At 40.7% G+C, this 26485-nt stretch overlaps 2 protein-coding genes across 9 annotated transcripts in view; one reads left to right on the top strand and one right to left on the bottom strand.

Moving 5' to 3' along the window:
• Znf18 (zinc finger protein 18) overlaps nucleotides 1-11645 on the top strand; it is a 38507-nt gene extending 26862 nt beyond the window's left edge. For 3 of the 8 annotated variants that reach the window (XM_074046843.1, XM_074046841.1, XM_074046842.1), the window contains exons 5-7: nucleotides 4251-4335; nucleotides 4942-5052; nucleotides 10406-11645. In XM_074046843.1, coding sequence (XP_073902944.1) covers nucleotides 4251-4335; nucleotides 4942-5052; nucleotides 10406-11193 — 984 coding nt within the window. In that variant the 3' untranslated portion in view covers nucleotides 11194-11645. The remainder of the gene's footprint in view (nucleotides 1-4250; nucleotides 4336-4941; nucleotides 5053-10405) is intronic. The other 5 variants (XM_074046846.1, XM_074046848.1, XM_074046845.1 and 2 more) reach the window with 5 other exon arrangements.
• Nucleotides 11646-13526: 1881 nt separating this feature from the next.
• The window catches only part of Dnah9 (dynein axonemal heavy chain 9), a 335102-nt gene continuing 322143 nt past the window's right edge, over nucleotides 13527-26485 (bottom strand). The window contains exons 68-69 of the mRNA XM_074046853.1: nucleotides 19511-19900; nucleotides 13527-13949 (exon numbers count right to left, since the gene is read on the bottom strand). Of these exons, the coding sequence (XP_073902954.1) occupies nucleotides 13722-13949; nucleotides 19511-19900 (618 nt within the window). The 3' untranslated portion in view covers nucleotides 13527-13721. The remainder of the gene's footprint in view (nucleotides 13950-19510; nucleotides 19901-26485) is intronic.

Below are 26485 nucleotides of genomic sequence, written 5' to 3'. Positions count from 1 at the left end.
CCTGATCCACTCCTAGGAAGTACCTGGTTTAGCTCAGATTCCCTGTTTCTGTGTTACTTCCCAGATCCTCTTTCCAGGCAGTACATTTGGACAGCTGTAGGACTTAGTTATTTCCTCTCTCTCAGGGATCTCTGTTCTGTCCTGCTCTGCATAATGTGCAATGTCTAGAATCCATTGCTTCATATATTTTGTCATCATTTTAGCGTTTCAGACAAAAAGGCAAATCCAGTTGCTCTTGAACGGATTTATGTTGATATGTAGTTAATGACTCTGAAAAGTTGCATTTGATTAAAGAAAATTCAGGAACCTATACCTCTTAATTGAAAGATTTAAAACCTCAAGGGAACTCCTTTTGGCACTTGCCTTGGAAGCTACTTTGGAGGAAAGGTAAAAACAGAGAAGGTGGTAGGTAGTCGTTAATGCCATGTTCACACCAGGGCCTGAGCCTCAGCTTTCCAGATTTAGAATCGAATGCCAGCATCTCAGTTTACATTGGGTAAGGAAGATGGAGAGGTGACAGGGGAGGGATATAGCTTTGAGTCAAGTGTATCTCTCTTTTCAAGGCACCCAGAAACCAAGTCGTTAAGCAGAGGTTGCTTGGTAAAAAGGATTTTGGGGGCTGGAGGTATAGTTCAGTGGTAGAGTACATGCTTAGCATGCATGAGGCCTTAGGTTCAATCCCTAGCACAAAAAAGAAAAGGAAAGAGATTTGGTTATTTTGTGAAATATTTCAACCAGGTTTAGAGGATTGTAGTATGTATAGGGAAACACCTATGACATGTGTAATTAATATGTTTTAACCAATAGAGTGCTCAGACATTAACCATTACCTATTTTGGCAACTTAAGAAATCCAAAGCTTTGCCTGGTTGTGTTTATCTATAATCCCAGCACTCAGGGGAGGCTGAGTCAGGAGGATCACAAGTTAAAGACCAACCTTGGCTACACAGCAAATTTGAGACTAGCCTGGAGTACATAATGATACCCTATCTCAAAAAAAAAAAAATCAAAATGCTCAGCAGCACTAATTTGTTACTGATGACTGTGTACATACTCATATATCTACATTTATGTCACAACTGATTACCACCCACTCAAACAAACAAAAGTCATACCCACCCCAAACTAGCAACCATTATTTGCTTCAGAAAGACCTTGTTATTTAATGGAATCTTTTGAAAGTGAAGAAAAATTTAAAGACAAGTAATCACTTCCTTCAGTCTTGTCCATGAATTAGGGTCTTCATTAATGATGCCAGAGTACTGAAGTGGGATCATCAGTGTTGCTTCATTATCAGAACCATTACTGAGTTAGACCCTTGCCTAGACTGGAAGGATGGATGCATTTATTACATGGCCGTGTTTTCAAAGATAGAGGAAAGGAACACAGTATGGACAACTCCTTTATAATTCAATTGCAGTAATAGCTCCTAAATCCACAAGATGGTGCTATTTCCACATAAAAATAGAGATGACTTCCTCATCAAACCCCACACTTGCATCCTTCTAGAGTGGGAAATTAGGCTTCCTTCTCTATAAGTATGAGAAAAGGGCATGATGACTGCCATTGGTGTCTTCCATCTCATGTAGGGTATTGTGTTCAAGCTTCTGTAGTTTCTTGGCAGTTAAGCATGTAGCCTTCAGCTGGAAGTACACTGTTCAGAGCCTTCTGAAGTACCTTTTCTGGTTTTCACATGAGCTGTTTGTGGTCTGTGGGGATTTAGGGCTTTGTCTTGTACAGTTCTGAGTAGTGATTTCTGATGTCCTTGGAGCAGGCTAGGTGTCCATCAGCTATTACTGTGCCTTTTCTCTGCTAGCTCTAAAGTAAGTGTCTGTGTTCTGACCACAAAGATGGAAGACTCCTCTATTCAGCAATGCTGGTTATTTTTAGGACCTTGTTTAAATAGCCTTATTCACAGAGCATTAACAAAATAAGCTACTAGCAACTCATGCTTTACAAATTAAAACTTATAAATTGAAATTCATATTAAAAACATTAATTACTTTTCAGCTTCCTATTCTTTTCCACACTAAAACAATCCAATCTCTATCTGGGTGTCCATGACTGACGCCTGTAATCCTAGCTACTCAGGAGGCTGAGATTTGGAGGACCAGGTTTCAAGGTCAGCCTGGACAAAAAGTTCAAGAGTCCTCATCTCAAACATTACCTGGGGTCAGTAGAGTGTGCCTGTCATTCCAGCTATGTGGGAGACTGAGTGCAGTTCCAAGCCAGTTCAGGCAAAAAAAGTTTGTGATATCCCACCTTAATGGAAAAAGCTGGGTCTGGTGGTTCGACCTTGTCTTTCCAGTAACAGAAAGTGTAAGATAAAGAGGATTACAGTCCAGGCTAGCCTAGGGAAAAAAATGAGACCCTAGCTCAAAAACAACCACAGAAAAAAAGGACTGGAGGCATGGCTAAAGCAGTAGAGTGCCTGCTTAGGAAGTGTGAAGCCCTGAATTCAAACCCTAGTTACCACCAAAACAAAAAATCCCATCAATCAATCTCTCTCTCTCTCTCTCTCTCTCTCTCATTTATTAACATTTGCTAATTTAATACTTGGTGGTGTCTACTTTCTCTTTGAGCCATTTCTATCTCCTTTGGATGTCCTGGGGGCAAACTGGATTTAGGATTGAGAATGCCCCCTTGAGTAATATTAGATATAGTAGAAAGATGACTTCATAATTCCTCTCCTCATTTCTGCTCCCTAAAGGGAAGGCTAAAGCCTGACTATATATGCATCGTATCAACTTGGGGGTCCCCAAAGTTCTGCAGAATCCCTTAGTTCTCTATGCAAAGCTTTGGCATGAGTCTGGGAGACTGCATATGATGGTAATGATATGTATCATCTACTGAGGACTTACACACCATGGGCTTTATTTCACCCTGACAACATAAATTTAGGCCTTCTCTGTTGCAGGCAGGGTTTTGGGGACAGGAAAGTAGAGTGGAAGGTATGACAGTCCTTTTCTCATGGAATTTAATGCTATTAGGGACAACAGTTAATCAAATATGCACGTGGGCTTGTCAATATACATATATATTCATGCACAAATAAATGTTTAATAAGCTGATGATTGCTATGAGTGAAAAGTATAGTGTGCTCTGGAAACAGGTGACACCTTATTTCTTTCATGTCTCCTGATAATTTTTCCAATCCAGTGCCATCATCAGGTGAAGACCAAGACTCCAGATACTTAAGTAACTTGTTCAAGGTCACACAGCTAGAAAATGGTGAGGCTGGGACTTGAAACCCTGTGTGTCTGACTCCAAAGAATGGGCTACTAATCATTCAGACGGTCAGCTTCACTCTGGGAAGATTAGAATTTGAGTTTAGGAAAGTAGATCCTAGTCTGGCGGCATCAGTTTTGGGTCCTCTGTCTGTTGTTCCATAGGAACTTTTGTGAATAATGGAAGGATATCTTGCTCCAGACAACCCATTCTCTCCCTAATGGAGTAAAGCAGGTTTAATATTAGGCCCTAAATGCAGAATTATTGAGAATGTGTATGGCTGCAATATCACTTTATTCTCCTGAAGCCACAATCTTTGTTTCAGAGTAAGGCTTACAGTGCAATTGACTTCATTACCGGTTCTTCTTACCTTTGTGCTGATTTGCACTTGATTTCTGACAAATTCCTTTAAAAATTTCTTCCTCTTCTTGAATTTCTAGATTTTAATTAAGTACTGGAAATGCCAGGTTCCTATTGTCCAAAGATCAATTCTACAACCACTTGGAAGAGTTTAAAAAAAAAAAAAGCAGCAATGTAGAAAAGACTTATCTGCCTCCTTTATGTTCTCCACGCTTAAATATATGCAAGTAAAAACAAACACAAAAACAAAACAGAGCTGGGCGCTGGTGGCTCACGCCTGTAATCCTAACTACTCAGGAGTCAGAAATCAGGAAGATCCCAGTTTGAAGCCAGCCCAAGCAAATAGTCCGTGAAACACAATCTTGAAAAAAAAAGTCACAAAAATAGTGCTGGTGGAGTGGCTCAAGATGAAGGCCCTGAGTTAAAAACCCCAGTACCGCAAATAAAAAAGCAAAAAACAAAAACAGAAACCCTGTTTTCTAACTACTGCGTAAGGGACTGTCATTTTATTGGCCTCTTTGTTCCAAGGCATGCTCTCTCAAGTTCTTAGCTCTTCTGATGGCTAAGATCCTCTATCACATTCCTTTCTTCTCAGCTGTCCTTTGGGCCAGGAAGGCAGGTTCAAACACCCTCCTTGGAGTGACACTATTATATTTTTTCCAGGAGCAGTGGAAAAACCTGGATTCCACTCAAAAGGAGCAGTACTGGGATCTCATGCTGGAGACCTATGGGAAAATGGTCTCAGGAGGTGAGGGCGTGGGTCAGCTTGATAGAAAGACTGGAAAATTGTTAAGTATTTTCTGTGCATTCATAGAGGCAACTTCAGGTTCTGTGGATGAAGGACATCATCAGACACACAGTTGGGAACTGGGGCCAGTTAGAGATAACAGAGTTATAATGGAACTTCCTCATGTTGAGAATATTCTGTTTGCTGGGAACTGTTGTGAGTTTTCTGCATGTAGTAATGTCTTTAATTTATGAAATGATAGATGATATTTCCCTCTTAAAGATGACGAGAGGGTAGAGGTGTGGCTGGCTCCTTCTAAATCACATTAAATAAAAATACACTGATGGGATTTCTGTCATGATTCTTGCACCAGCCTGCCAGTGGTCTATAGGCCAGGCCCTTCTGGTCACCTGTGCAGACTCTTGTTTTTGTGGCCTTCGCCATATGTCCATCTTGTAAGTACTGGCTCCACAGACTGTTCTTAGATACTTTCCCTATGTGTTCTCTATAGCATTTTCCTATTTCCATTCATGTTACTCAGGTTATTCATTTGAAAGACAGCTTCAGCTTCCCAGACTTTCCCAGACTTCCCCGTTCATCCAAGCTCACAAACTTATCTCTCTGTAGCAGGCGTTTCCAACTCTAAACCTGACCTGTCTAATTCAACAGAATTTGGGGAAGAGCTGGCAGGATTGCACACTCACATCAATGAGAAGATCCCAAGACTTCCCCGTGCAGGTCAGTGTTTGTTCATTGGGCTCTAGCCATTTCTGTCCTTCTTTTATTAAACTATAGGTGGTGGAGGAAGTATTAGGACTTTGGGTTTTATTACACTGGTTATAACTAGCCATGATTGGGTTGGTCTGGTTTGAATGCCAACCCAAGTTGAGTCTCCTTGTCTCTGGCTATTGGGCTGTTGACATATCTAACAATGAAAAGAAGACTACATGTTGGATATGCTGCCCTGTGTCTTGTCTATTGTGATAACTTTCTTTCTCAAAAAGAATTAAGATTTGTACAGATCGAGGCCAGTGCAGAGATAGCTAGAGTTTCATTACAAAAAGATTTACATAATAACCATTATTGCCATTTTTAGCAAGAAAGTTCAGAGTGGGACTGGCAGAGTGGCTCAAGTGGTAACAGCACTTGCCTAGCAAGTGTGAGACCCTGAGTTCAAACCCCAGTGCTGCCAAAAGAAAAAAAAAAAAGAAAAGCTGGGCACTGGTGGCTCATGCTGTAATCCTAGCTACTCAGGAGGCAGAGATCAGGAGGATCTTGGTTCAAAGCCAGCCCCCAGGCAAATAGTTTGCAAGACCCTGTCTCAAAAAAATCCAACACAAAAAAAGGGCTGATGGAGTGGCTCAAGGCATAGGCAATGAGTTCAAACCCCAGTACTAAAAAGAAAGAAAGTTCAGAGTGGCTAGACTTTTCTCTCTCTCTCTCTCTCTCTCTCTCTCTCTCTCTCTCTCTCTCTCTCTCTCTCTCTCTCTCTCTTTTTCTTTTTTTTTGGCAGAACTAGGGTTTGAACTCAGGGCTTCATGCTTGCAAAGCTGGCTCTCTACTGCTTGAGCCACACCTCAAGCAGTCCATTTTGCTCTGGTTATTTTGGAGATGGGGTCTCGTGAATATTTGCATAGACTGGTTTCTAACCATGATCTTCCTGATTTCAGCCTCCTAAGTAGCTATGATTACAGGCATGGAGCCCAGCTTAGACTTTCTTATTCTGGTTGCAATGAATAGCAGCCACCCATCCTTGACAAGCTAAAACAAGCAAACAAACAAACATGTTTTACCTAATCTGTATACACCTAATATTTATTAAATTACAGTATCAACAAATACTTTCAAATAAATCAGATCTTTTAAGACTGGGGTAATTCTGTTACAAATTGACCATCACTCTTTGCTGTCTGTATTCTTTCTAAAGCAATTAAATTATGTAAAACTTAACTGTCCAGACACACAAACACGTACACACACACTTTTATAAGTCCCAGAACATGGAGGAAGGAAAGGATCAAGGATGGGAATTATGTGACAAATCATCCTTTCTTCTCAATGGTGTCTAATTAATTACTTTTCCTTTGCTACTATATTAACACAGAAAACAAGCATCAACTGAGACATGCAGTTTTAATTTTTATTTTTTTTTGGGTGCTAGAGATTGAACCCAGGGCTTTGTATGTACTAAACTTGTACTCTATCACTGAACTTAACCCCAACCATGATTTTAATTTTAACTAATACATTTACCATTATTCTATTTTACAAGGATGCCTTTGGAGCAATATTCTTCAAACTGGCCAATGAGTAGAATTTTTTTCTTTTTTTGGATAGGCTTCATTTTTCAGAGCATTTTTTAGGTTCATAGCAAAATTGAGTAGAAGGTTCAGCGATTTCCCTTATACCTTCTGGCAATATGATTTTATTTGTGAGATTTTTCCCTTCCCTCCCCCTTTTCTCCTTCCCTCCCCTTCCCTTCCTTCCCCTCCCCTCTCTTCCTCCTTCCCTTCCCTTCCCTCCTCTCCCCTCCCCTCCCTTCCTCCTTCATTCCCCTCTCCTCCCCATCCCTTCCCTTCCTTCCCCTTCCTTTCCCTTCCCCTTCCCCTCCCCTCTCTTCCCCTCCACTTCTCTCCCCTTCCTTTCCCTTCCCCCTTCTCTGCTCCCCTCCCCTCCCCTCCCCTTTCCTTCCCCTCTCCTCCCCTCCCCTTCCCTTCCCTTCCCTTCCCTTCTTCTTCATCCTACTTGCTGACCTTGGCTGCATTAGATCCTACCTTGAACCTGACTGTGGAGTTTACAAGGCCAGCCTATCTTGATAGCCAAAGAAATATAGTTGTAGGTTCTTGAGAGAAAGTATATATAGCAAAAGTCTGGAAAGATTAATTTGGTGGCCATGTGCAAGACAGATAGGAAGGGAATACTTGGAAAAGCAGAGCCTGTGAGGAGTCATTGCAGGAGTCCTGTCGTCCAGGACAGAGACACGGGCTAGTATGGAGTCACAGGAACTGGGAATGGGAACTGTCTTGTCTGAAAAATAGAACAGTTAGCCAAACTGCCAGACCTATAGTCAGGCAAAAGAACAAGAGAGAATGGATATGTGATTTTCTTTGACTATATGGAAAAACAACTCATTGCTAAAGCAGACCAATAGGGGTCAGCCTCAGAAAACCATATGCTCACTTGTAATCAAGATCCCAAAGACTTAAAATTATTTGGTAATTAGAATTATTTGGTAAAATGATTCTTGAGTAGATATCTGGAAGAATATAGCAGGCAAGAATAGCAAAAAATAAGTTTGGAAGAAGAATGGTACATGAATGTTAGATCTAGAAATCTTAAGATTCTACTGTATATATAAGGTAAAAATCATTAAAAATGGTGAACAAATCAATTAACCTGAAAAAGGATCCCAGAAAGAGATGCTTGTCTGTGTAAGAATGAACACATGATGGAGAAGCCACAAAGATCCATGGGCATGAAATGTACCTAAACAAGCAGGGTGAGGAGAAAAGATGCTGGGGGAAGAAGATTCAGCTTAGGTTTTAACTTGTGTCACACTCAAAAATAAGTCAGAAGTAGGTTTTTAAAAATGTAATATGTAAATGAAATGTAAAAAAGAAAAATAAGTGAATATTTGAACTGTGTCTAAATGGGAAGAAATTTTTATAAATATAAAAGTGATGAAGTCATTAGGGAAAAGATTACTAGACTTGAGTATATTTAAAAAGTTAAAACCCCAACAGTTTCTATATATAAAAAACCCCAAACAAAGTAATTGTAACTAAATTGGTGAAAAATACTTTTCACTAATCTGACATGTAAATGATAGCCTATATTATTATTATTACTATTTTTTTTTTGGTGGTACTGGAGTTTGAATTCAGGACCCTGTGCTTGTTAGGTAAGTGTTCTACCATTTGAGCCATACCCCCAGCCCTATTTTTCTTAATATAGAAAAAATTTAAAGCAAGTTGATAAGAAAAAAATTACTTTCCCAGTAACAATTGAACCACAGTCTTAGAGTATTAAAAATAGTTCATAAATTTGAGAAAAGATTCATTCTTTCATAAATGAGGAATTAAAATTTAAAACATAATGAAAAACCATTTTTACTGATCCAAATAGCATATATTTAAAAGCATTCAATACTTCAGTATTTATTCACCTCCCCAGCTTCCAATGTCAGAGATGGCAGAGTTGTTCTAGAAATCATGTTACCAGTAGGCATCAAGAACCCTAATATTCATGCTCAATGACACCATAATTCTGCTTGGAGCAACTCTTTTAAGGTGTTGATCAGAAACATGGGGGAAAACTATGACTATGGCAGCATTATTTATAGTAGCAAAAGCACAATAAACAACATAGGTATCCACAGTAGGGGAGTTCTTAAATACATTAATTAGGTGTTTATGATAACACCTTCATGATGGATACTACTCAGCTCTTTATGATTCTACGAATGAAGACCTATCTATTTATTTATTTTGATGGAATGGGGTTTGAACTCAGGGCTTTGCGCTTGCAAAGTAGGTGTTCTACCACTTGAGCCACACCTCTAGTCCAAGGCCTCTAAAAGACTGCAAATGGTACCTTTGCCATTTGAGTACATGTTCCAGTGCCTCGAGAATTAACAAGGTCAGTTCTACTTCTCTAGCAGATGTCTAGATCTCTGGCACGAAATGAGAAAAACAGATGTATTAAAAAAGAGAGGTAAATAGCCTCTTGTTAGTTTGTTTTGAGACAGAGTCTCACTAGGTCAGCCTAAGCTGGTCTGGAACTTGTGATTTTCCTGCCTCAGCCTCCCAAGTGCTAGGATTATAGACATGCACTAGCACATTTGGCTTTAAATCTATAACTTTTAGATCTATAGGGATAAAATAACTTTAATAGTTGAAAATCAATCTTATAACCCAAATAAAAATCTTTATCATATGGATCATTAAGTAATAATAATCAAAAACCTAAATTATGGGCTGGCAGAGTGACTCAAGTGGTAGATCGCCTGCCTAGCAAGTGCAAGGTCCTGAGTTGAGTTCAATACCCAGTATGAGAAAAAAAAATCTAATTTATGAGAAAAAAATAAAACTGCTATATGAGTTAATAAAGTATGTAGCTGTGTACAGTGGCCCACATCTGTAGTCCAAGTTATTTGGGAGGCTGACAGAGAAGGATCATTTGACCCTAGGAGTTTGAGGCAACATAGCAAGATCTAGTCTCAAAAATAAAATGATTTATTGATAGATAGATAGATAGTAAGTAAAGCACATGTAAATGTTGGATTTAAGCAAATGATTCACTTTTACATTAAAGATCCACTGCCTGGCACCCAGAGTAAAATGACACATTAATGAATTTCATGAATTTTCGGGTTACTTGTGAATAGAAGAATCCATGTTACATTGACCAATACCTCCATTTACATACATAGTCCAGTATAGACCTGTGCACGATATGTCAATTATATCTGAAAATACACACACACATAAAGGTTAAATAAAAAAGACTGGAAGGAAGTATATCCTCATAGTTATCTCTGTGTAATAAACTCGAAGTGTATTTGGTTTTCTTGTGTATACTTTTTTCTCTTTACAGATTCTTTTTTAGTGATTACATTTATCTTTTATATGTAAGCAGGAAAGATCAGTCACTTTTAGTTTTTTTTTTTGGCAGCACTGGAGTTTGAACTCAGGGTGTTGTGCTTGCTAGGCAGATGCTCTTCCACTTGAGCCATTCCACCAGCCCAAAAATCAGTCATTTTTAAAAGTACCACTTGCATACAATATACTTGTTTTCTCTGCCCTTAAGACACACATGCTATTTATGGTGGGGTCAGAAAAACCTGCTAGGAGTCCTCCTAGGTTATTCAGAAATTCTCAGCTCCAGAGCTGATCCACTTAACTTTGAACCCAACACAAGTGAAGTTGAGTCTGGGGCATTTAGGCTGGATGCTAGTTTTCTTCCTTATTCATTTATACCCTCTTGGTAAAAAAAGAAAGAATATTGTCTGAGGACCCCATCTTTGATATATGAGTTAGAAAAATGGCATAGCATTCATTGAGCCATGTCACACCTTTCTTTCTCCTTTCAGGAGATAGACAAGAGAATGACAAAGAGAACCTAAACTTGGAAAACCACAAGGACCAGGAAGCTCTAGATGCCTCCTGTCAAGCCTTAGGAGAGGCACCTCCTCAGAGTTCTTTGAGGGGCTTCTTCATTGAGGATGAACCAGGATGCTTTGGAGAAGGAGAGAATCTCCCTGAGTCTCTGGAAAGCCTTCATGGTGAGGGGCCAGGGGGACAGCTCTCCTCTCATGAAAGGAGTTCTGGGAAACAATTAGGTCAGTACATGCCTGCTCCTCTTCCAGGTGAGCTGTCAGCCTTGTGGCTTGAGGAGAAGAGAGAGGCCTCTCAGAAGGGACAGCTGAGAGCCCCCATGGCCCAGAAACTCCCCACCTGCAGGGAGTGTGGGAAGACCTTTTACAGGAATTCACAGCTTGTTTTTCACCAAAGAACTCATACCGGAGAGACATACTTTCAGTGCCCCATCTGCAAAAAGGCCTTTCTGCGGAGCTCAGACTTTGTGAAACATCAGAGAACTCACACAGGAGAGAAGCCCTGTAAATGTGATTACTGTGGGAAAGGCTTTAGTGACTTCTCAGGATTGCGCCACCATGAGAAAATTCACACAGGAGAGAAACCCTATAAATGTCCCATCTGTGAGAAAAGCTTTATTCAGAGGTCAAACTTTAATAGACATCAAAGGGTTCACACAGGAGAGAAACCTTATAAATGTTCCCACTGTGGCAAAAGTTTCAGCTGGAGCTCGAGCCTTGACAAACATCAGAGGTCTCATTTAGGAAAGAGGCCCTTTCAGTAGTCACGCTCTCAACCCTGTTTGTGCTCTGTGCGTTTAAAACACATTCAGCTCCACCTGAGGAGCTGTATCCCTGGGAGGATAGCAGGGGGAGAACCTGGACATGATTCTGAACTTGGGAGATATATTGGCCTCTGGGTTGGATTTTATCAAGGATTAGTTTCTTCTGCACCACGAGAAAGAATAGTCTTTATGTTTCAGCTCATCTTTTCTTTTGTACCCTTTAGGGAAAAGGTCTCACTTAGAGATTGGTTTTAGAAATGCTTCCTGGGGAGTGTTTAATTGGAGTGGCTGCTCACCAGGGAACCTGGAGTCAGCCCTTTAGAGCAGGTCTTCTTTTACAGAAGGGGAGAAATGAGGGCCCAGGAATGCATTTGTGTTTTTTGGTCATATAGGTGAAAAATTACCTTTAAGTATTCCTTGTTTGAAATAAACTGAGTCGGGTCACTTCCTAGCTTATCTGTGTCTGACATATTCACTGTGTGTTGACTCTAACTTAAAGCACATTGTTTTCATAGAGGATCCTGCATGGTAGTTGAGTCCCAAGATCAGCTCGTAGAAACCTATCAAGTCTGTGATGTAACAGAACAGTGATAGGGAAGTGCTGCCTAATGCTCAGATGGTGAGAGTGTGGCCAGTGCAGGGCACACCTTCATCTCAGGTAAGTTTGTCTTTGGTATCCCTGTTTTGAGCCTCCCTGCCACTTGATCACATGCTTCAAGCTTCCTTTCCTTCTCCTGGCATCCTACTTGGGCTATCATTTTGCCAAAGTACTTTATGTTTTAAAATCATCCTTATATCTTATTGTGCCAGTAGGTGTTAGGAAGAAATCAGTAATATTGATCTAGTTTTTAATATTGTCTAGAGGTTTATAAACATATAAAGCTACCTGTCCAATTGTCCTTGTCTTCAAAAGTTGCATGCTTCAGTTTCCTGCTCTCATGTAGCGGGATTTCCATCTGTAACAATCTTGGTCCTCTTGCTTGATCTTTTTTCTGTTTGTTTGTTTTCTTATGGTGCTGGGGATCAAATCCAGGCCTTATGCAAGGTAGCTTCACCATGAGCACTTCTTCACTAACCTACACATCCTCCACCCCACTGGGTCTAATTGTGCTGTTGTAGGGGAGGGTCAGGAATGGTGATATTCCTGAGAAGGGCAGAGCTATTTCTCTGAAAATGGATTAACCAACAAACTGGGGACTACAAGAAGTTGCAAAATGGTAGGAAGTACTAGTTGATGAGAGGGAACTCAAACTGGAGTTCCTGGACTCCAGGAGGCATTCGTTAGATGGTGTAAAGATGAGGAGTAAAACCACACATGAGGGGACGTGGAATGCACTTAAGGGAAGAAAGCAGAAAATCATGGCAGGATTTGGTATTAGATTCTGTATTCTGTAGAGCAGGGTGATAGGATTGGGTGTGTAAGTTGGGTTCTCAAAGTAGCCTCCAAACCAGCAGCCATGGCATTTTGTTAAAACATTTAATGAGTCAGAAATTCTTCAGGGTGGAACTCAGCAATTTTTGTTTTAACAAGCTCTCCAAGGGATTCTGATGCTTGCTGTAGTTTAAGAACCACTGATCTAAATAGTAATTGACCCAAAAATTAAGTCTTTGCAAGAATAGGAGAAACTAATGACCCCAGAAGGATTACTCCCAGAGTTTGTTTTTTTTTTTTTTTAACCTCATTTCACCTCATGGACCATTCTAAAACTCACCACAATACTCATCCCAGCTGTGGAGCCTTTTGGGTTTCCAGTGGCAAGTTGTTCCAGAGGTTTCTAGAGGAAAATCTGGAAAACTTTTAGTATAAAGCTTTAGGGGAAGGTGTCTCCTTGGATTCCTATTAAATGATATCCAGAGTGATGGAGAAATGAGGAAACAACCTGCTTGTACACTCACAGTTGTGTCTTCTGCAGGCTGTAGGGATTTAGGTAAAGATGTGTTAATTAAAAAAATAAATATATATATACTTCCTTATCCTCCACAGCAGAGGTCAGCCAAATATGGCCCATTGGTTATTTTTGTGAATAAAGTCTATTGGGATGCAACCACACCCATTCATTTACAATCAGCTAGGCTGCTTTGGAGCTACAGTAACAGAGGAGAGTAACTGAAATAGACAATATGGAATGCAAAGCCTCAAGTGTTTTCTACCTTGCTCTTTTCAGAACAGTTTGGCAACCCCACGTTCAGGATGATGTTTCTTAAACAGTAAGTGTAGTGCTGTGTAACATGGTCAGGGCTCCCATGTTTGTGGCTTGGCCTCATCAAGATTGTTTATGACTCAGCAACTCTAAGAGCCGGGACAGACTGAGTTGAAGAGTAAATCACTTTATTAGGAAAGATCCAGTACAACAGAATAACCCCACCACAGTTCCTGGGCCCACACTCCAGCTCAGCATCACTTTAGGCGTCCCTTGAGTGCTCATGATTACTTATCTGAATGTCAGTGGTCACCCTCACCCACCTGTCTTGTCAGGGAGCCTCCAGGTCAGCCTCTTTCTTTGTTTTCTCCAAGGCTCTTCAGGAAGCTAAATCTGGAGAAGCAAGGCTACGCCAGCTAGCACCCACTTGGATGGGTTTTCCTTAGTCTTCAGGTTGAAAGTCCACACGTAGGTGGGTCCCCGCTTGCAAGTCTTATACACAGGACAAGAATAAACACTGCGGCAGTCCTGCTTATCTTTGGGGACGGCCTTGAGGAACATCACAGGCATGGGAGGTGTGAGATCCTTCAGCTTTGCCTCTGTAATGATCCCAGCCTGAGACAAGAACATGAGAGAAGCCATCTTAGATCAGACCCAGAGCCCAGAGCCTCGCTCTGTCAGAAGACCTGAGGGGTGAGATAGGGATGCCCTGGCTGCCTGCCTTCTCCAACAACCCACAGTGGAAGGCATCACACTCTTGGAAAACACATTTCTGTCTTTTCAGCCTAAATCACTTGTTTTGTTTTTTGAGTCAATGTCTCCCTGTGTGGCCCAGGCTGACCTCAAGTTTGTGATCCTCTAATCTCAGCCTTCCTAGAGCCGGGATTACAGTGCATACTTCTATACTATACCAAACTGGCTTTAAATCACTCCTTGATGTAAAGTTCCAGAAGTTTTTATTTATGGTGTACAGATTAATCCTTTTGGTGTTGGACTGTCCTCTAGTTTTATTTTTTCCCTCATTTCATATGAATGCAGCTATTTGATAGATATATCCCACTAAGTGCTAGAATTTAAAGAGGATGGAGACAGTTCTGCCAGCAAATGCTTTAGACTTTAAGACTTAGCTTATGTCCTGTTTCTGCCTCTTTTTTCAGTCTCATATACAGTCTCATCCACCTCTAGAGCATTTCAGCTTTTTAATCAGAGAGAGCTACATCTGTTTTAGTCACGTAACAAGGACCCAACCATTTTATAGGTTTCCAGGTGGAGCCTCCTCTGGTATTCAGTAGAGTTGCTTAGGGCCACTGTCTAGTTGACTGTAGAGTTTTCTCCTAGTCCTAGACATTCTTAGGAACAAGAGGATTCTGGTCAAATAAATTTGGGAAATGGTGCTTTGGTACTCTGGACTTGGAGCTTTGCAGTGTACATGAGCACATGACGGTGCACACAAGTCCCAGCAGCAAAGAAAACAGTTCATCTGAATTTAACCTGGTGTTTCCCAGACTTAGTTGATTGACCACAGGACACTTTTCTTTGCAACCTGGTCATTTCATGTGGTGTTTTTTGGAACATACTTTGAGAAATGCTGAGCTGGAGTGATTGACAGTTTCTCACCTTTGTCCATGTGACTCTGAGCCCTTTATGCTATGGGCAGTGGCTTATTTTCATGAAGTTTTGAATGCAAAAGGAAGGATATGCCTCTTCAGTTCTTTTTTTTTTTTTTCTTTTTTTTGCCTCTTCAGTTCCTTTAGAGGCTGGTACAAGTAAACAGTGGGATCTCCTTGTCCCCAGAATTAAGCAAGGAGTAGCAGCAGGGCAGGTGATGCTTCATATGTTTACAGTGTTACGCAGCCATCACCACCGTCTAATTCCAGATCATTTCTATCACCCCACAAGCTCCGTAACCATGACTAGCCACTACCGCACTGGGGCATTAGCAGCTCTGGTTATCATTGTTGGATTGGCTCATTCTGTTAGTTTCTGTTTGATGTATTTGAGGGCTCTTTTGTTAGCCGCATATATGTTTGTAATGACTAATGGTTTATCCTCTTTGTCATCGTAAAATGTTCTATTTTGTCTCTGATTTCTAACTTCTGTCTCTTCTACAGTGACAGTGTTTACCTTATAAAGTGTGTTGTGACAATAGTGTAGATACTCAGCTGTCTTTTTTTTTTTTTTTTTGCAGTACTGGGGGTTGAACTCAGGGTCTTACACTTGCTAGGAAGGCACTCTACCACTTGAGCCACTCCACCAGTTCTGTTTTGGGTTGAGTATTTTCAAGATAGGCTCTCGGCTGGTGCAGTGGCTCAAGTGGTAGAGCTCCTGCCTAGCAAGCATGAAGCCTTGAGTTCAAACCCTGTACCACAAAAAAAAAAAAAAAAAAAGATAGGGTCTCATGAACTATTTGCCTGGGCTGGTTTTGAAACTCAATCCTGATCTCTGTCTCCTGAGTACCTCAGGTGTCTTTTGGTTAATACTTGCATGACATAGCTTTTTCATCTGTTTGCTTTCAAATTATTGCATCTTTGAATCTAAAATGTGTTGCTTTTTTTTATATTGTGCATTTTAATTTAATAACAGAATGTTGCTTCTGTACTCAAATGCACATAGAACATTCACAATACAATAAATTAAAATTTGATAAAATAAAAAATAGATACTTCTGTCTGGAAAGTTAAATGCCCTCTCTGAAACAACTCAAGTGTAGGAGGAAATATAAACAGAATTACGCAGATTTTTTTTGCAGTATTAAGGGGGTCAAACCCAGGCTTTCACACATATTAGACACACTCTACTACTGAATTACATCTCCAACCCCAAAAGGGCTCTTCTAAAGCAGTGGTGCTGAAGCTTGCCTGCACACTTGAATTACGTGGGAGCTTTTAAAATTCTGATGCCCAGACCAAGTTCCAGAACAACTAAATCAGAATTTCTGGGGAGTGGAGATGGACAAAGGTACCAGCATATTTTAAAGCTTCCCATGTGATTACAACCAAAGTAAAGAACCAATATACAAATGTATATTCCTCAACATATTTATTTAAGTATACGTTGCTTCACCATGAGAGCCAGATGCCAGTGGCTCACACCGGTAATCCTTGCTACTTGGGAGGCTGAGATCAGAAGGATTTCCGTTCAAGGCCAGCTTGGGCAAATACCTTGTTGAGCCCTTATCTCCAAAATAACCAGAGCAAAATGGACTGAAGGTGTGGCTCAAGCAGTAGAGTGCCTGCTTTGCAAGTGCAAACTTCAGTTTCACTGAGTTCAAACTTCAGTGCCACGAAAATAATAATAATAATAATGGCATGAGAAGCTATAAATTTATTTAGAAATTTTTTGTGGCATGGAGATCAAACTCAGGTCCTTGCCCATGCCAGGCAAATGCTCCTTTGCCCCCAGTCCTTCAAAACAGTTTTCTTCATAAGTGCTATTTTTTATATTATTGTTATTATTAAATTGTTTTTCAGTACTGGGGCTCTACCAATTGAGTTAAAACCCCAGCCCTTCAGTGCTTTTCTAAAAATTGCTGTCAGTGCTGGGGCTGTAGCTCAGTGGTAGAAAGCTAGAACATTGACAAGACCCTGAGTTGGATCCTCTGCACTAAATAAATAAAACTGCTTTCTTTGTGGAGCCAGCTGGGCTACACCCTCCTGCACTGTGCCCTGGTGTTGCAACATTAGGTCCAATAAAAGGCTTCTCATGTGTGGTCTAAAAATAAAAAAATTTAAAAATTGCTTTTTGTCCTACCTTAGCCAAAAATAGTGGTAGCCAAACGAACCATCTACCTTAGCAACTATATTCAACTTTTTTTGGGGGGCACTGGGGTTTGAACTCAGGGCCTCTAAAGTGTGTCTCTTATAGACACATATAATGACATCTTTTTTTAAATTGGTACTATTTTGAACTCAGGCTAAGCAAGTACTCTGTCATTTAAGGCATACCCCCAGCCGTTTTTGCTTCAGGTGTTTTTTCAGTTACGATCTTCCATTTTTCACCAGGCTGTCCTTAGATCATGATCCTTCTTCTCTGCTGGGATTGCAAAAATACTCCACCACACCTGGCTTACTTGTTGAGACAGGGTTTCACTAACTTGTTTTGCCCAGGCTGGCCTCAAACTACAATCCTCCCAATCTTTGCCTCCCAGATAGCTGGGATTATAAGTTTGAGCCACCATGCCCAGCCCTTTGGTTTGTTTTAAAAATACATTTTGCCTATTTCTGCCTTTAGTATTTGTTGTTGCTTTTCTTTTTTTTTTTTTTTGAGACGGGGTTTGTTTAAGTAGCCCAGGGTGGCCTTGAATTTGTGATCTTCTTACCCCAGCTTCCTGAGCACTAAGAATACAGGTATGAACTACAACACCCTGGCTATTCATTTTTGAAAGATTGCTTTGCTGAATATAGAATTCTTGGCTGATGGCCTCTTCTTTCAGCTCCTTGACTGCTGTCTCATGGCCTTCTGGGGCTCATGGTTTCTGATGGGAAGTTAGCTATATCTCTCATTGAACATTCTCTCTTTGTCTTTAGTTTTCAAAAGTTGGATAATAATATATATAGGTATGGATCTCTGAGTTTATTCTACTTAGAGTTCATTGAACTTACTGGATGTGTAGACTTAGGGTTTTCTTCAAATTTGGGACGTTTACCGCCATTATTTCTTCAAAAAGTTTCTTTTTGGCCCCTTATCCCTGCTCTCCTGAAATACCCACTCTGAAAATGTCTGTGCTTGGGTTCCCACAGGTCCTGGGAGGACTGTTCTGTTCATGCTTCATTCTGTTTTTACTTTTTTTTTTTTTTTTTTGTGGTACTGGGGCTTTAACTCAGGGCCTATACCTTGAGCCACTCCACAAGCCCTTTTTTTGTGATGAGTTTAGTCAAGATAGGGTCTCGTGAACTATTTGCCCAGGCTGGCTTTGAACCTTGATCCTCCTGATCTCTGCCTCCTGAGTAGCTACGATTACAGGTGTGAGCCATCGGTGCCCAGCTCCTAATTGTTTTCATGTGTTGTGCCTCTCTGGAAATCAGATTCTCTCTGTAGGCTTTGTTGTTATTTGTTTAGAGACTTTTCTGTGTAGATTCTGAGAAGTCTTTGTGCCTTGTTATAAGACTGCTCAATTAGCTTAATAATAGATGGATTTTCTTTTATTTATTTATTTATTTATTTATTTATTTATTTATTTATTTATTTATTTATTTATTTTAGGCAGGGTTTCACTATGTATGCTAGATTGGCCTGGAACTCACTATGTAGCCCAGGCTGGCATTGAACTTGGAACCATCCTGCCTCTGCCTTCTGAGTGCTGGGATTACAGGTTGGTATTACAGCATACTGGCTTAGACAAATTTTCTTAAGTGCCTGGAAACAAGAAGTCTCTCAGTTTGCTGAAAGGCTCTGTTTGTGTTGGGAGCGTGTCTTATATGCTCAGCCAAGCAGTTTACACCTTTGTTTTAGCCTTCAGTTTCCTGCTTACACAGGGCATCTCTATATGCATATTCACCTGTCTTCCTGGTATCTTCTAGATCTTCTAATGGTTTTACCTGATTGACTTAGTATTGTCTGCTAGAAATAGTTTGTGTCTTCCACCAAGGGAGATATTTGATGAGACACTCTTCCCAGATCATGGGTATGACAAGCGTAAACTTGCTCCAGAGCTGTTCATCTTTGCTCATTCATTACCCAAGCCATCTGTGACTAAACATCACTAATCTCTGGTGACTCAAATTTTTATTAGCCTTTAGTGAGGAATTCTTTCAAAATGTAACTTTAAGAGATACATACTGGCTCTTTGCTGCTACAGAATGACATTAAGGCAGAAGGAATTCCTGCCCGCCTCGAGCTCATGGATGAGGAAAGTGCGACTAGGGAAGTGAAATAAGAGCCCAGGGTCACACAGCAGCAGGAATGAGCATTGCTCCTGTGTCAGGTGCTATTCAAGTGTTTTACACAACAACTTGCTTGATTTTCACAATGACTCCATTCTTCCATTTAATGGTTGAGTAGACAGATCTTGAGAGGTAAAAACTATGCCAAGGTCACAGAGTTAATAAATGGTGATGGTGAGGTCAGATCCACCACCTCTTTTCACTTTTCACCTCTCTATTGTAGGTGCAAAGAGTCAGGAGAATCCACACTGTGTGCACTTAATCAGCTATTCCCCAGATGCCCTTTGCCCTTACCTGAGTGTCCCAGCGGGCACCTTCCATAAAGAGACCATGGATATAGGCCCCCTCCCGAGGAGGGCTCCTGAACTCCTCCCTGTTCTTCTTTGTCACATCACATTGCAGGGCCATCTGGTCCAGTGGCCATTCATTCTTGCGGGCCATGGACTGCATGATGGCAGTCAGGAAGGACTGGGGGTTGAAGAAGCCTGTCAGCCACACAGTGGAAGGCATTGCAAAGTCACCTGTCCAAGCCTCCAGCTCCTTGATTCGGCTGAGAAGGTCCAGAAACCAGGCTGCCAGACCTGCTGTGGAAGGGTAGGCACACCTGGCCCAGGACTCTGGCACCACATCTAGGTACAGGGAATTCTGTAAGTTTTCCATGTCAGTGGTCATAGTCAGCTCCCCCTGAAAACAAAAGGGAAAGAATAAGGGATCCTGAAGAAGCTGGAAACACTGCCTGTGAGACCTCTGACTCATGGCCAGTAAGATGGGAAATGACTCCAAAGGTGGGTGCCGCAGCCATAGGCCCAGTCTAGCATTTGCTTTGCAAGGTGTGTCTCATGGAGTTGGTCATTTGAAACCCTCCCTTGCTCTGGTGATACAGAGTCTCACTTGTCTACTGTCAGTGTCAGAAAATGTAACTGTTTCCTTCTGTGAGCATTCAAACACCTGTGGGTATTAAGCTTCAGCACTGGCAGCCTTTGCAACAGCCCTGCAGGCTGATGCATGCAGCTCTGAGATCCAAGAGGCCAAAGCCCATCAAAAGGAACCTTTCCCCAAATTAGAGATGTCCATCAGAAATCAAGCTATTGGATAAACCATCAACATTAAAGAATCCTCTTGCAGAAGTTGTTAGATGGAATTTGTAAAGGAGAGGTTATATCGAAAAACACCTTGAGTTAAACTTTGTAACTCTGGCTTTACCAAAGAGCTATAGCGATTTCTTGATGACCCGATTTCTATTTCAGTGGTTTCTGCAACAGGGGTTGGGGTACCTGTCAGGCAGGGTTTGGCTCACTCATTAAATGCAGAGTGCTAGAATGTAAGTGTGTCCCTCCTACTCCCTTGAAGCCTGGAAGTCTGGAGTCCCCTTGCCTTGTGACTTGCACCATGGAATTCTAGGTCCAACTCTTTCTCTTAACTTTTAGAGCTGTTAAGAATTGGTAATCATACCCACCATAAGATGAATATATTTTAATATCCTGACTGACAGCCAGAGACTCCTAACTTACAGGAAATAGACTAGACTAATAAATTCTTTGTGATTTTTCCATACATTTTGTCTACTGTAGTGGTTGGACTATATTAAGATATTGATACCTTAATATTTTAAAGAAAACACAAGCATCCCAGATCAGACCAGTGCCAGACAGGTCAACCTGAATGAGTACTTCCTGAATTAGGGATGTTTTCCTCTCTCGCAAAAGAAACGTATTGCAATGATAGAAAACAGATTCAAGCATTTACTCAAATGTACTGAGGTGGCTGACCAGAGCACTGAAGGAGTCTGAGGCCTCTAGAAGAGGTGTACAAGTGCACTGTATCTACCAACAAAGTCTTAATCACTTCTAACTGCACTCATTAGGTGAACACATTTCTTCTGGTAGATTCCCTTAAGGGTCTGCTGAAATGAATACTATTATTAAGCTAAAACAGAAAAAAAATTTCTCTCGTGGAATCCATGCATTAGTATACACATCTTCTGAAAAGAGGGTATAATTTACTACTTGCATATTTGAGCCCAAATCAAACTTCTGAGACTGTGTAGTCTTTCTCAGGTTTGCAGTTAGGTAATAAATTCATTATCATATGCAATATGATACATACTAGTTTATACAAAACTATACCAGTTAAGTTTCCCTTAAAATAGTTAATTATTAAAATAACATGAAGTATAAAGATTAATTTCAGTTCAAAGGGAAAAATAAATGATCAAAGGTGACCACCATATGTTTGTTTTATGGGACCCATCTGTGGAGACTTGCCTTATCTTGCTGCACTGCCAAGGACCTTCATTACGTGAATAGAGCCATGTTTCCCCTACTTAGAGGGGCAGCATTCACACATTCACCATTAAAGGTAAATTTTTCTTAGCTAGCTTTCAAGTTGAGGAAATTCCCTTTTAGTTCTGTTTTTCTGATGTTTTACAGTCAGTATTTGGTGTTAAATTTGTTAAATGCATTTATAAAGATTATCATATTTTGTGAAGTAGTGCATTATTATGGATAAACTTTTTTGATTTTTTTAATGTTAAACCCAATCTTGCATTCCTGGGATAAGCCCATGTGGTCACAAGGTGTCCTGTTCTTTTACTGTGTGACTTGATTTACTAACATTTTGCTAAGGGTTTGTATGCTCGTGAGGAGTGTTGCTCTGTCACTTTTTTCTCAAGTGTTTGGTTTGGATACCAACTTAATCCTACACGTGAAATCTGTTGGGAAGTGTTCTCTCTGCTTTTCTTCTCCTTTTCTCCTTTTCCTTTTTTTTTTTTTTTTTTAAGTGTTGCAGATTAAACCCAGGGCTTCTGCAAGCTAGGCAAGAGCTCTACCCCTGGGTTCACTTTTAGGATGAGGAAACTACCTGATCCTCTCTTTAGCAAACGCAGCTACAGGCAAACTCCTACCCCATGTTCTTGGCTCACATCACAGTACCCAGTGCAGATGCTTCAGGCCTGTAGTGTCAGATGTGATGGCCACCAGCCACAAATGGCTATTTAAATGCAAGTGAACTAATTATAAAATGAAAACTTCAGTTCCTAAGTCACATCAGCTGCAGGTCACCACTCAGTAGCCACATGTGACCATATCAGCAAAGACATGGGATGCCTCTCTCATCCCAGAAGCTTTTCTTTCTTTCTAGGGTTTGAAGTCAGGGCTTCATGTTCACTACGTGAGTGTTCTACCACTTGAGCCATATCTGCAGCCCCTTCAGAGGCTCTGTTGTACAATACAGGTGGAAAGGCCACATTTTCTGTTGGTGATGTGAACTATAGCATGTATGCTTTTGTGAGGGCTGTAATTAAAATCCTATATATTATAGTTTTAATTAAAATCCTATATATTATAGTTTTAATTAAAATATTTATGTGTATATAATATCACTACTTGCTTGCCAGTCTTGTTAAGAAGATATGTATGAGAGTCATCATTTATTAAGAAATTAAGTACAATAAGATTAACAAAAATTACTGGCCATATTTATTTTTTCCTTTAAAAGTTCTCAATGGCCAATTAACTGCCACTTTGATGAAATGCTTTTGCAAACAATATAGTGATATTAATAATGGTTTTTTCTTTGTTTTTGTTTTTTTTGAGACACTCTCACTATGTAGGCTAAGCTGGCCTCAAACTTGCAATCTTCCTGCCTCCGCCCTGTGTCCTGGGATCGCAGGTGTGCATCACCGTGCTTGACAAATAATGACTGAGTCTGTTTCTTCACAAATTGATTTGGGTTTTATGACATGTGGGTAATTTTGTGGAAGTGTATTGTGCATGGGGAAGTCATCTGTCATACGAACTGATGGAGTTGTAAGGCCTCATCCTGGATTTGTCCCATAACATGACCCAAGAGGACTCATAATAGTGAGTCAGGTCATGCACTGCTGGAAGTATTGGAAGAAGAGTGTTGAAAATGGCCTGGTCTTTTGGCACCTGCTTTGACAACTATACTAGAGTAAGACAAATACAAGAGTCAGCTGGAACTTCAGGTGCTGACAGCTGGTGTTAGTTTGCCTATACAGAGAAGTCTTTTGTTTCTGGTTATCTTCCCAGGCTAAGTCAACAACTTACTCTTTGTTACCAGGCCTCAGTGAAGCCACTCACTTGCAAACTAGTTCTATGAGTTTTCTTATAAGAAGAAATCGTGTGCTAAAATGGTTAAAATATATACCATGCACAGGGTTTTCAGGGCAGTGAAATTACTCTGTATGATGCTATAATGATGGGTACAGCTGCTATTTATGTGTCCCAAATCCACTGAGAGTACACCAGCAAGAGCAAACCCTGGTGTAAACTATGGACTCTGGGTGACAATGTACCGCTGTGGGGAGGTTGAGAGGAGGAGGGAGGCAGTTTGTGTGTGGTGGGCTGGGCCATATGAGAAATCTGTAACTTCTCAATTTTACTGTGAATAAAACTGCTCTAAAAAGTGATGTCAAATAAAAAATTTTAAATGCAGTACTTAATTCTTTAACACCCTTCAGAAATCTAAACTTACTTTGATAGCAGAAGAACATGAAATGTGTAACTTGGATTCCTTAAAAGTCTCTCATATCTGCTTATAATAAGATGATTATTTATTCTGGTGATGACTTTGCACTTACTAATTGAATGTGCAAAGGATGGAAACCTAAAGATGAACTGTCTCTTAGGATTTTTCAGAATACCGGAGAAGTTGGAATAGTTTAGGAAAAGAAGAAATCATCCACCTATAGTTAGGTTTCTTTTCTTTTCTTTCTTTCTTTTTTTTTTTTTTTTTTTTTTTGGTGGTACTGGGGTCTGAACTCAGGGCTTCACACTTATTAGGCAGGCGCTTTACTGCTTGAGCTCCTCCACCAGCCCTGTTTTGTGTTGGGTTTTTCTGAGATAGGTCTTGCGAACTATTTACTTACACTGGGCTGGTTTTGAACTACGATCTTCCTGATCTCTGCCTCCTGAGTAACTAGGATTATAAGCGTGAGCCACCAGCACCTGGCCAATAATTAGATTTCTGAACTCAGTTATTTTTATGACTTTGAGCCAAAGTAGAAAGGACTGACTTTAAGAGGAGGAGCTCAGAAGAAATATGAGAAAACCCTGTCCCCATTCACTAAGTGTACCTGTGTTCCCTTCTTAGGAAGATAAAAATACATCTACAAACTCTAGGCCAAAGTAGCTCAAAGGTATTCAGGAAAAAAAAAAAGTTTCTTAAAATTCTGTCAGATTAGTGGAGGCTGGGGTGGGTGGACAAGAAGATGGTGTGGCCAAACTCTGGGTACATGAGCCCTTCTTAAAGACCACAGTAAAGCTATACCACAATAAAGAAATCTGCTTATGTTCCATGTAACTCTTAATTAATTTCTGCATATATTGCTCACAGCTCAGCAAAAGAAAACTTAAAAACTGGAGCCCTGTATTCAGCAATCCTGCATTTCAGGGTTCTGTGACAGGCCTCCTTGGTTTCCTCTTTGGGAGAACTATAGGCTGAGTGGCACCTTTTCCTGGATATGATGAAGGCTGGCTGGCTATGACCTTAACCACTTTATTCATTCCTATAAATAAATGCTTTCATAATCATTTTTGGTATAATACAGAGTAAAAACCTTATTTTTCTTGTCGACCTTCATTCCTTTAAGTCAGGGAGCTTGCTAGAAGCTCAGATTCCTAGGTTCCAGTCCAAACCCAAGGACTTGGATCTCTGGGAATGAGGCCAGGACCCTCCATTTGGAAAGGGCCCTTCTGGACATCTGGAGCAGCTGCTGGCCTGGGCTCATGGTCATGCAGCAGCATTCAATCCACACAACCAAGGGCCAGGCAGCAACACCAGTGCTCCTTGAGAGGCTCCATGCTGTACCCCATGCTAGGGGTCAGCTCCCCTCCACCCTGTCTTCCCTAGGAAGATATTCTTGGCATCTAGCTTTCATTTGTATAAGATACAGGGAACAGGGAGGTGAGGAGGTAGGAAGTGGAAATGAGAGGTGCCACTTTTTCCTGTCAGGCTGAAAACCAGACAGGAGTATCAGATGGTGAAAGCCATTGCGCCAGGACAGCTGCCCAGTGGGTGATGACCAAAGGATCAGAGCAGGGCACCCCTCCAGACCCACACTAGAAGCCAATAGTGTACAGGAGTAAAGAGCCAAAGAAAGGATCCTAGGTAAACATTTTTCATATACTTAGAAACACTGATGCATAGAAAAGTGGCTGATGGCATCAAACATTTAAATAGTGAAAAGTACTTCCCAGCCTTCCCAGACTCTAAGTTGGCCATGGCGCCATCTAGGGGATCCAATATCCAAATGAAATGAGGTACAAGCTACAAAAGTGAGTCATGTTGGTGACTCTACATTTCAAAAGGTAAAATGGATGAGTTTAATTTTCATAATTTATTTCACTTAATATCTAAAATACCAAATATTTTGATAGTCAATCTAAAATTATTAAGGGCAGATTTCACATTTTGGGTTTTATATCTTTGAAATCTGGTATGTAGTTTACACTAATAGTACATCTCAATTTGGATTTGCCACATTTATTTTATGTAGCCCAGGCTGGCCTTGATCTGACACCTGTCTGCCTCAGCTTCCCAAGTGCTGGGATTATAGATGTATACTACCATGTCTGAGAAACTTTTTTTCTTCATGCAGTATTAGAGATTAAACCCAGATCTTCACAAATGCTAGGAAAGTGCTCTACCACTAAGCCACACACCCAGCCCTTGAACTAGCCACATTTGAAGTGTTCAGTAGTCACCTGTCATAAGTGTACATTGTATCAGACAGTGCAAGTCTATAAAAAGTTGGATTCTTTATTTTTCCCACATGAGTATTTTCTGGATCGTCTTCCATCAGTATCTGGCCCTTTAAAGTTATAGCTAGTTGTCACTTTAAAAGAATAAATTAGCCTTTTAGAGTTTGTACATCAGTGTGACTTCAGTGAATAGGAGTCAGTAGCCCTTCCTTATCTCTGGGATACTCATAGGACCTGGTTCCTCATCTTTTAGGGCTGAGAGTCAGATTCACTGTGAATTCCCAAGAAAGTCTCTCTGTGGGAACATGTGGCCAGCTGGCCTTCCCCAAGGAACATGTCCTCCCCCTTTCCACCTCTGTGTGCTTCGGCTCCCACAGTCCTCAGAGCCTACAGTGCTGTGCCTCTCAGGTCAGCTAGTGCTCTTTTGGGTGGACATTATGGCCTCCTATGTAGTCAGTTATGAATTACTGTGAATAAAAAATTTATCATAAATGCTAAAAGTATTCACTTAAGCCACTTTTTAAAAAGTTAGAAATTTTCCAAATTT

Source organism: Castor canadensis, chromosome 11, assembly GCF_047511655.1.
Source record: "Castor canadensis chromosome 11, mCasCan1.hap1v2, whole genome shotgun sequence".
Taxonomy (NCBI): domain Eukaryota; kingdom Metazoa; phylum Chordata; class Mammalia; order Rodentia; family Castoridae; genus Castor; species Castor canadensis.
This window is presented reverse-complemented; position numbering and strand designations above follow the sequence as displayed.